At 40.9% G+C, this 11,417-nt stretch overlaps 1 protein-coding gene across 1 annotated transcript; it reads left to right on the top strand.

The window, feature by feature from the left end:
* Nucleotides 1-522: 522 nt before the first annotated feature.
* On the top strand, nt 523-10,685 carry ddx41 (DEAD (Asp-Glu-Ala-Asp) box polypeptide 41). Its single transcript, XM_066716563.1, has 17 exons — nt 523-711; nt 1,036-1,137; nt 1,568-1,721; nt 2,087-2,161; nt 2,335-2,395; nt 4,134-4,270; nt 4,616-4,688; nt 4,808-4,961; nt 5,271-5,407; nt 5,489-5,651; nt 5,836-5,967; nt 6,179-6,250; nt 6,522-6,618; nt 8,847-8,996; nt 9,196-9,267; nt 9,408-9,518; nt 9,898-10,685. The coding sequence occupies exons 1-17, from the start codon at nt 685-687 to the stop codon at nt 10,032-10,034; spliced, it is 1,854 nt and encodes a 617-aa protein (XP_066572660.1). The 5' UTR covers nt 523-684; the 3' UTR covers nt 10,035-10,685.
* The last annotated feature ends 732 nt before the right edge of the window (nt 10,686-11,417 follow it).

Raw genomic sequence — 11,417 nt, 5'->3', positions numbered from 1 at the left:
TTGTGAATTATTCTGAGATTGTCAAAAGTTTGTCACTTTTTTTATATGAATTCTATTTCTAAGGTTTTTTTTTATGTTTCAGGATATATATTTTAGCAACAAGGCATAGAGATAAACCATAGAAAGCATATTTTATATATATATATATAATTTCTGAACCACTGTAATGTTGGCTCCAAGAAGTAATGGGAATTATATGGCAAAGGGACACACACAAACATATATAATATTCTTAAAGAACAAATTCATTCAGGCTCTTGGACTGAGCCATGTCACCCTTTGGTGAATGATAATTGTATGACTAACATCTTAAACAAATTTAATTAATTAGCAAACGTTTTTTATGGAAATTGACATGGCTGTTTGGGTTAATTGTTGAAGTACAGTGAATCGTTATAGTATAGTTTCAACTGAAAGTAATTGATGCATCTCGTTTTATATAATATTTTTCGACCACAACGCCATTGTAACGCGTTTTCATATTTGCATAGGCCTTTGGTGCGATTTGCGCCTCTCCAGCCACCGTAGCTCGGGCCGTGGACAAACGTGAGAAGGACGTGCGTTTGTTTTTTCCTCCTCCGCGAACCGAGTCGTTTGACTGAAAAGCGTAAATAAAAAATAACAACCGTCTTCTAATTGAAGCAGTTTGATCGGTTTTAATAAGGTTATTAGCAGTAGTTGGAAATGGAAACGGAAAACAGAATAAGAAAGGTGAGTTTAATATAACAATACGTAGCGAAGCGGATGTGTTAAATGGACACACTGAACACAAATACATTTCCGAATGAATTCATATATAGGCCTAAAATGTTTGAATATAAGTCAACGATATAAAACACATACTGAACCGACCACTGAGCACTTCTATAAGGTAGCGCTGTAATAAGTTATAATGAACTACATGTGGTGTTTAGTACTGTGTGTGTTGGTTGAAATGGCGCAGACCAATCCAATTCCTGAAATATGTGTGCTAAATAGACTATCTTTGCAAAAGTTGTCGATGTGTTATTAATAATAATATTGTTATGAATGCAGAGAGCTCAACAGGATGAAGAGGAGAACCAGGGCTCCGACGGGTCCGAGGAGGATGATGATTATGTGCCCTATGTCCCGGTCAAGCAGAGGAAACAGCAGATGGTACTTCAGCTCTTACTACAGTTACTGTGATGCACTCCGAGCGATACCCTGATGAATGCATGCTAGTTTGCACTTTCTGAGAAGCTTTCATTACAGCCTTGTTAGATATGTGTAGAGGTCCTTTACATAACGTAACCTGGTACTATAGGGCAATACTGTAAGTCATTTCATAGATATTTTCTCCAGAAATGTAAACCCTCTACAGTATTGTTGCACCACTTCTATAATCCCTGTACAACTGGTTCTCACAACTCCAAAGCCCATGTCTTGCTGTGAAATGTACGATGCTTTGGTTTTGCCCTGTGGAAAGAATTGGAAAAGCATTGCAAGGGACATCAATCTCTCAAGAGAGGCTTTCCAACGTTGTGGATGTCTTGGTGGTACGCTTGTTGGTCCCGAGTCCTAACGCTCGCTCGTGGCGCCTCCTCAGATGCAGAAGCTGCTGCGGCTGCGAGGGAAGGGCCTGACCGAGGAGGAGATGAAAGACAGTGGTGGAGAGCAGAGGGATGACGAGGAGGGCCTGGGACCCCGGTCCAATGTCAGTCTGCTGGACCAGCACCAGCATCTGAAGGAGAAGGCGGAGGGTACGCAGCTCCATATTGTCTCCCTTTCCAACTGTAACCCACACTTTTAGATGGGTTCAGTCGTTGATTCTTAAAGTGCATTGTGAAAAGTTTTTAAATATAGGCCCCCAGTTTTGTTACACTAAGCAAAATGGTGGTTTTATTTTCTGTTTTTGATGTCACACAGCCATGTCTAGTGGCTTGGCTTAATATAGACCAACATTTCACTCATGACATCAAGTCCTGATACGCCACATACAATTTACAAATGACGAGGCACAAAAACAAACACGTTATGGATTAATTATGGGTAAAACCACAACATCGAAAACCCGGAACAAAACTGGAATGTATCTTAACCGCCTTTAAATGTGTTTTCCCACCAGCACGGAAGGAGTCTGCCAAGGAGAAGCAGCTAAAGGAGGAAGAGAAAATCTTGGAGAGTGTGGCCGAGGGGAGAGGTGCGTGCTGGGATAGTGTTGTCTGCAATGCTGCTCCTACTTTTGTATGGAATGAATTTACTTCTACAGAAACGTCTTTTGAACCCAAACCCTGTAGTTGCATGGGATTTTCGCTTTTCTTTGTTAAGGAGGTATTGTATGCATGAATATTTATCACTGAATTCTCTTTTCAGCTTTAATGTCTGTAAAGGAAATGGCGAAGGGCATTACATATGATGATCCGATTAAAACAAGGTCAGTGTGGTCGTCACTAACTGGTTTGTTAATACCACAGTAGGTTTACATGCTTTTATGTTTAATTTATTTGTGTATTGTGTATAAGTCAGAAAAAAAAGTAAATCAGTGCAACAGTTTTAACTAGAACCTTTAAGACTTCCAAACTATATAAGTAGGTTTGAGATTGTAGTAGGCATTTGTAGTTTAAATGCTTGTTTTTCAATGTGTAATTTTCAATTTCAATCCAATACTTTTGAGGGTTTCATTCTTGTTTCATTTGAAGTCTGTATTTCAATCCCAATGGACTTGAGCATACATTTATTGATGGCATGCTTCAATTATGAAAGGTACAGTTGCATTTTTCACTTGATTCTAGCATATATGTTAAGTTCTCATGCTTGTCATTCAAGATGCAAATTGCAGTCTCCAGGTTTGGCCACACGATGGAGTTAGAGGTCTACATAAGGAATGTCATGATGTGGCTGAAATGAAATGCTGCCATTTTCATTGCTGTACAGCAGCCATGCTTTGTGTCCTATCAACTTGGCTTCATCAACATTGACAGATGTTGGTACTAGTGTTAATCACTGAAAATGTAAGCACCTTCTGCTTGACGGTTCTGTAGATATTCACTGCTGGATGTGACATGACATTAAGCACCGTGGCCACCGCACCGTGTCACCGCTGGTGACAAAACTCACCATGATCAAGCATAACATTTATTATTGTACCTAGTTTGAGTTTTTGAATTTGGCTTATGGGATTTTTCTGCAGTCAAATGTCATGCGTTTACAAATATGCGTATTTTGCATAAGTGCACAGCCAGTTGCTTGTGGTTTCCATGTTTTTCACGCAGTTACTTGCCTCTTGCAGATGTAATAGATAGCAGCATCTATGTAAGATATGCAAAGTTTCAGGGTGCTGAGCTTTAGAGTTCCAGAGCAGTAGCAGATTCCATATTCACACTTGGACAAATGTTAAATGCAATATGGCACCTTAACTATGTATCCCACAAACTTAATTCTCTGGTTTATGTTCAAGGTATAGGCATAAAGATATGTGCAGTGTTTCATATGTGTACTGTATTCCAGTGGGCAGGAAATGCGTAACGTGTCTGACGTGACGCATACGTTTTTTTTCTTTGGCCCACTGCACCCATATTTGTCATTAGCAACCTTGGTAGGACTCTGTACTAGTGTCATGTGTGCCAATTTGTGGCACAGTGGGTATTAGCGGTCTGGAGTAGAAGGCACCATAGTTTGAATCAGAGAATGCTACATGGCGGACAAAGCGTGCGCCTGAGCAACTTCTGATGAACAAGCGTAATAATAGTGGGGCATAAGGTATGCATGAGTATGAAGTGGCATATGCATGTGTCAGTTGGTTTTGGAGAAGAAGATTTTTGTAGTATTTCACAGTTCCATGCCTAACGCAATATGGCAGCAGCATCATGTGACCAGCAAGTGTAATTTTCACTGCATTTGTAGGTATTTGTAGGTATTATTATTGCGAATTTTGTGAGTTTTCATGCATCTATGAGCGTTTTAGGGGCATTTGAAATTTAGGCAGAAGGAAAAGAAATTATAAAAATCCCAACAAAAACAACAGGCTTCCAGCACCTCATGCATGAAAGCCTAATAAAAAATCATAATGTGACCACATAATGGCTGCTATAAGTTTCGATGTAAGGATGCACGAGTCTCTAATAAGGAGAATTCGCAGGCCCCAGTAGCTCACTATCTCATGTGTCCTGCAGCTGGAAGCCCCCACGGTACATTCTGAGCATGCCGCCCGCCCGCCATGACCGGGCACGGAAGAAATATCACATCCTGGTGGAGGGAGACGGCATCCCCGCGCCAATCAAGAGCTTCAGGGAGATGAAGTTCCCTGCAGGTGAAAGAATGTCAGGCGTGTTGGTAGCATGCACTTAAAACCATACCTAATGTTCAGTTCAGATTAAATGAAAACTACAGTCAAATCCAAACATGTGACTTGACAGTGTTTTCTCTGAGGCATTGCCTTCCCAGCTGAAAGACTGGCAGTTAGGTTAAAGTTTAATTACATTTTTGAAAATGATTTTACGTTGCTTAATGACCTAGAATATGTTGTTAATGTTAATGTAGCAGTTTGAAACTACAGGCCAGCTTTCTGCAACACATTATATTGAATATGATGTGACTAATCTCAGAGGATATTGTTTTTTAGCTCTAGTTTTGATTACTTTTTGTTTGTTTGCAGCCATACTAAAAGGTTTGAAAAAGAAAGGGATTCTTCATCCAACACCCATTCAAATCCAGGGGATACCAACCATGTGAGTGATCCTTCTTTTTTTATATTTCTTATTTGAAAGGAATTTCATTTACGATTTCAGTGGTTTCTCATTCATTAAGGAAATGAATTGATGATGAATGCCTGATCCTCTCGTTGCAGCCTGTCGGGCCGAGACATGATTGGGATCGCCTTCACAGGCTCAGGGAAGACTCTTGTGTTCACTCTGCCCATCATCATGTTCTGCCTGGAGCAGGAGAAGAGGCTGCCCTTCTTCAAACGAGAGGGGCCCTACGGACTCATCATCTGCCCCTCGGTAAGTTTTCCAGTCCCAGGTCAGCTTTTGAAATTATCTTTTTGGCTTGAGATTGATGGATTATTCCTTCAAGTGGGAGCAGGTTATATTCTCACTAAACCTGGTCTGCATGATTGTTTTTTCCGCCCAGTGGTCTCTGAGGTCCCTTCTCTCACCTTCCTCATTAAATCCACCGTTTGACATCAGGATACAGATCCCCTTTGATGTCTTAAGAGTGTTGACCTTTCAAGGGGCGTAACTAATATGCACATTAGTGTTTCAGTTAATGCATCAGTAGTCTAAGGTGGTGTGTGGTGTCTCTGTCTTCAGCGGGAGCTGGCGAGACAGACCCACGGCATCATTGAGTACTACTGTAAGCTGCTGGAGGAGGAGGGCGCCCCAGAGCTGCGCTGTGCCCTGTGCATCGGTGGCATGTCCGTGAAGGAGCAGATGGAAGTGGTCAAGCAGTAAGTGTGCCTCGTCCTCAAGTCCTCATTGTCCGTTGGGTTCGGCGGTCCTCACCAGTGTTGCTTTGTCCTCCTTGACAGCGGCGTCCACATGATGGTGGCCACGCCTGGGAGACTCATGGACCTGCTGCAGAAGAAGATGGTCAGCCTGGACATCTGCCGCTACCTGGCTCTGGACGAGGCCGATAGGATGATTGACATGGGTTTCGAGGAGGACATCAGGACCATCTTCTCCTATTTCAAGGTTATTTTCTTTTCGCGTAGAGCTGAGTTTCCCAAACTCATTGGCTGGCCTACACATTTGGGTCATCCTGTAGTTTGTCAGGGAATTGATGCCTTACTTCAGAGACATGTAGGAGATAAGGACTGGCTTTGTAATCATTCTTTATGAGCACATTTTTTTTAAAAGTGCTCTTTGTCTGAAACAGGGTCAGAGGCAAACGCTGCTCTTCAGTGCCACTATGCCAAAGAAGATCCAGAACTTCGCCAAAAGCGCTCTGGTCAAACCCATCACCATTAACGTGGGCCGCGCTGGAGCTGCCAGTTTGGACGTCATTCAGGTGAGAATGAAGCTGCTGCTATTGTGTCAGGGGCAGCTAAGTTTGAAGTCCAGCTTTCCAAAAAGCAATTCTGCAATGTAACATTTAGATGCTGGAATGAGAAACTTTTGAAGATAATACTTTTTTACATATAAGCTACTTAATTTTATTTGCATAGACCTCAATGTCTGACTTCACTGTCTAATATGTGTCTTCATCCACTCTTATTTAGGAAGTGGAGTATGTGAAAGAGGAGGCTAAAATGGTTTACCTGTTGGAATGCTTGCAGAAGACTCCGCCACCGGTTTGTAGATTGTTATTTTGATCAATTGTATTGCTACGTGTCACAGTGTAAATGCATGAGCTGTTTTTTTAAGGGATGTGATAGTGTCCTATAAAGTCTATCATTGCCTTTGTATCAGCTGATGTCACAGTGTTTTGGTATCTGTGACCATAGTAATAGAAGTGTTCTTAATGCAGTATAATACAATCCTTTAAAGGAATGATGCATCTCATAAGGAAGATGTGATTCCTTTTTCCTTTTGTTTGTTCTCATGCTGTCCTTCTGAACACAGGTCCTCATATTTGCGGAGAAGAAGGCAGATGTGGATGCCATTCATGAGTATCTGTTGCTCAAAGGGGTGGAGGCTGTGGCCATTCATGGAGGGAAAGGTAAAGTGGGGCTGCAGTAGGCTTGCCATTGCCTTTAATCCATCAGCCATAACACAGTTAAACTGTGTTGTTGCAGCCTGTATTGAAACGGTGTACATGCACACTTCAGCCCAGCTGAGGTAGTTTAATTTCTAACCAGGTTACACGGGTGTCATCAAAACTGAACTTTAAAAACTGAATATAGGAGATCGTCCCGTACCAATAAACAAAGGTATCGTCATTATCGCTCACACTGCAGTAATCTGCAGGGGGTATAATTGCATCCAAATAACACCTATTTGGTGGAACTCGGCAAATGCTTTGATGTTAACTGGCATTTAATTTTGTCACAGTTATGGGATCAAAGAGGAGCTGAAATTAAATTTGTGATGATTTTAATAATACCTGGGGCTGAAACACTTTGTCTGTGTGTGTGTGTGTGTGTGTGTGTGTGTGTGTGTACAGTGTCCTCTACATTTGTTTTAGCATTGCTTTTGATTGATGCACTAAAAAATGACTGGATATTAATTGATAGATCAGTGTTGGCCTCTAGTGGGTATAATGTGTATTACATACACTGACATCAGTGTTTAGAAGTGTTTGACTTCTGCAAGCTTCATGGTTATGGTTTTTAAGATTTGTTTAATCTACCTTGCTTAAGTACTACTTACAGATGCAATAATGGGACACATGGTTGTATTTATACACCCTGCACTACATTAGGGGATGTATGCTTGCTAATCTGTCTTCCTAAATAAAAGATTGCATGCAAAAGTTTAGCTACTTTTAGCTACTACTGCAGAGAGTCGTATTCTGGTGACTGCACAGTGGTTGTTTTGTTTGTGATTAAAGGCAGTACCTGCGGCAGCTTTCAAAACACATCAAAGTGAACTGCTGGAAACTGCAGATATGTGCCAACTGTAGCTTATTTCTAGAAATAGAATATCAGTGAGTCAGTGGGTGGCAGGTAATTTTCATCAGAAATTATAATATATATTTATGTGTGTATGAAATCATCAGCCTGGATGAAACTTCCCCCCCCCCCCCCCCCCAAGATGTTTCCACTCATTTTACTCAGTAGAGATCTCTCTCTCTCTCTCTCTCTCTCTCTCTCTCTCTCTCTCATATATGTATATATATATATATATATATATATATATATATATGTGTGTGTGTGTATATATAGGTTTATGAATACATACAGAGAAAGGTGTAATATATATATATACCCCTTTGACCTTTGTCACAGTTTGTTTTGTTGTCAGGTGCCTCAGAGTCTTGTGCATTTAAATGATCATTTCTATTCCACTTAACTACACAGAATACTCCACTTTGTTATGGTGAAGAACATTTTTATTGTTAAAAATTAGACTATATATTAAAAATACAAAACTGCAATCATAATGGGATAAGTCTCCACCCTTGAGTTAATACTTGGTGAAGCACCTTTGGCAGCAGCTGTGAGTCTGTTGGGATCTCTACCAACTTTGCACACCTAGGGTTGGCAATATTTGACCATTCTTTACAAAGCTGTTCAAGCTCTGTCAAGTTCTTTTGCCAGCATTGATGGTCAGCAATCTTACAGTCAAGTTGTCACATGCACACTTGAACCAGCCTGTAGCTCTTGGTAGCCTCTCAGTTCAGTCTCCTTCTAGCTCAGTCACCCAGTTTGGAGGGACGGGCTGATCTAGACAGGGTCTTGGTGGTGCCACACACCTTCACTTCTTAATAATCATCTTGACTGGCTCCAAGGGATACTCAAGGCCTTTGATTTTTTTGTATTATTAGTATTATATCCATCCCGTGATCTTTCTTTCAACAGTTTTGTCCTGGAGTTCTCTTGAAAGCTCCTTGGTGCTCACAGTTGAGTCTTTGCTTTTAAATACCTGACCCAGCAGAGGGAACCTACAGGAACTGCTGAATTTATCCTGAAATCATGTGAATCACAGCAATTTAACACAAGTGGAGGCCACTTAACCTGGTGTGTGAATTTGAAGGGGGTGGACACTTATCCAACCAAGCTATTTCAGTTTTTTGTTTTAATTTTAATTACTTTTCTGCATCTTGGAAGTTGTGGATATGTAGCCATTGCATTATAATTCTATGCTGTAAGGTAACAAAAGGTGAAAATTCTGAAAGGGGGTGTATACTTTCTATAGGCACTGTCTATCTAAATCTATCTGTCCATGTGTGTGTATTTCTAGAAAATGTATTTAAAAATAGTTAACGGAATGCTTTTGTATCCCTAGATCAGGAGGAGCGAACCAAGGCTATTGAAGCCTTCAAGGAAGGCAAGAAGGATGTCCTAGTGGCCACTGACGTTGCATCCAAGGGTCTGGATTTCCCTGCCATCCAGCATGTGGTGAATTATGACATGCCTGAGGAGATTGAGAACTATGGTGAGTTTGGCCAGGCAGGATGTTCAGCATTATAATTGTCCTGTTCCTGTCTGAGCCTTATTTATAGGTTTGTTTTATTTGGTTGTTTAGAAACAGATAATTTTCTTATAGTCTTTGTGTGTGGATGCATAAATAGGTATGTATGAAAAAGTGGGCCTTAAATGATATTTTGTATATTTAAATACATTTCTGTGTCCAGTTCACAGAATAGGGCGTACAGGTCGATCAGGGAAGACTGGAATTGCTACCACTTTCATCAACAAATCCTGCGGTAGGACGTTATTCTGCTTCTGCTTTTTGTCTCTGTCCTACTCTTAAAGGATGTCCTCGAATCGCATTCCTACCACTTGCATTTTTGTGGAAACTGAGAACTCGCTGTCAGTGACTGAGTATTTGCTTGTGTGTCTGTAGATGAGTCGGTGCTGATGGACTTGAAAGCTCTGCTGGTGGAGGCAAAGCAGAAGGTTCCTCCGGTGTTGCAGGTGCTGCAGACGGGAGACGAAACCATGCTGGACATTGGAGGTGAGGTTCAGGAGCGTTTCCTTCTCTGTATTATAGGTTGTCTCCATTTCGAATGGTTTGTGACTAGAAGCATAGATTAGTACTGGCCGGAGTGGAAAGAAAACAACCTTTGACTGAAATACGCCTGGTTTCACCCATTGTTATTTTGAGACTTGCGGCTACTGAGCTGTGTGGTTTGACTAAATCGCAATTTGAAACTACCTTAGAGTCTGAACTTCCTTTAAAAATTTCAAGAATGAAAGGAGATTTGCAACTTGAAAATGAAAACCCCCAAGTGGGGGAGAAGAGATGTTTATTCATGCATGTTTATTTCTACACCGTGCCCACGTGGGATTGTAACCTGTTTATCTGTTTATTAAACCGGTTCTTTTTTCCACAGGGGAGAGAGGCTGTACGTTCTGTGGTGGTTTGGGTCATCGCATCACTGACTGTCCCAAACTGGAAGCCATGCAGACCAAGCAGGTCACCAACATTGGGCGCAAAGATTACCTGGCCCACAGCTCCATGGACTTCTAAATGCTCTTCACTGGAAGTGTTTTAAAATGAGACGCAACACAGATTGAATAATTAATTTATTTAGGTATTGACCCGAGTCCTCGACTGCAGTCTAAAGATCCTGTTGGTCCTGAGACAAATGGACAGATTCCCTATTCCTTTATTTGGTGCATAGACTGACTTTACAAACCTACAACTGAACATATTGGATTGTGGATTTTAAAAAGTTGTAATTATTTAAATACAAGCGAGGGTATCTCTGTGTATAATAGATTGTATATCATACACTTCTCTTTTTTTTATCACTCTAAGCTTGCATTATTTTGGTTAGTTTTTTTGTTTGGGCTTATGTGCGTGAGATATAAATCTGCAGATAGGCTCAAAAGAATCAGCTTGATGCTGCATGGGTGTTTTACTTTCATGAAATATTCACTTTGTGTCCAAGTGAAACTGATAAAGTAGATTTTGGCAGAATGCAAAGGAAGCGCATTCTCATCTATCTTTATGTAAATAAATGTGTGAAAATGTTTTTCGCAAGGCACTCACACACCGCCAATTTAATTTAAAGTAGTGTAAAATGTATGTAAATGTGAGACAGTTACAAAACGTAATGCATTTTCTTAGGTACAATGACGCATGATTACAGTGTAAATAAAGGGATGGTGAATGATGCCTTGTCTGTTTCTGTTCTGGTATGTGATGGAAGAAAACGCATATATTTAAATAGAACAGGGTTTCTCCCTTCACTGTCCTGCACTGTTCGTTTGCCCACCTGGAAACTAATTAATGAACTGAACTATTAATTTTAAATATATACGTTTTGCATTTTGAATATTGTTTCTTTTACATAAGTAATTACATTGTTTTGATATGAGACCAAGCACACTTACCTGCATATCTTACTTTGTATATTTTGAGTGCACGGTTAGGGAGAGACTATTACCAATGAAGGTAGTTTTGGCCTTGTCTGAGAGGGGATGGCAGTTACAAATGTGTTTACCTGTGCGGAACCTGTGTGTACATGCGTGTGTGTGTGAATGTAACACCTTCATGTTGTGCAGCAGTCCCAGGAGTGCACACTACACTTGTCCTAGTACTGGGGGTGGGGGGGGGGGGGGGGTATCTGTTTAAGTTTCATTGTTATTATTAATTGTGGTATATGTGATGGTTTGGCTTAGGGTAGGAGACCCTACTTAACAGCTATAAAGCTCTCAGAAGACGGGGATCAGGGATGAGGGTTGGAGGTAGTTACAGACCTGTAATATAACCAGTGTTGGGGTGTTGTAGGTCTTCCCCAATCTGATGTCTTGAGTTCGGTGGGGTTGATTTTTTTGTTTTGTTTTTCCTTTTTGCATCAGTGCCTCCTTGCCTGGTATGTGCCACATTGCACTCCTCCACATGGTG

Source organism: Amia ocellicauda, chromosome 11, assembly GCF_036373705.1.
Source record: "Amia ocellicauda isolate fAmiCal2 chromosome 11, fAmiCal2.hap1, whole genome shotgun sequence".
NCBI classification, from domain to species: Eukaryota; Metazoa; Chordata; class Actinopteri; order Amiiformes; family Amiidae; genus Amia; species Amia ocellicauda.
This window is presented reverse-complemented; position numbering and strand designations above follow the sequence as displayed.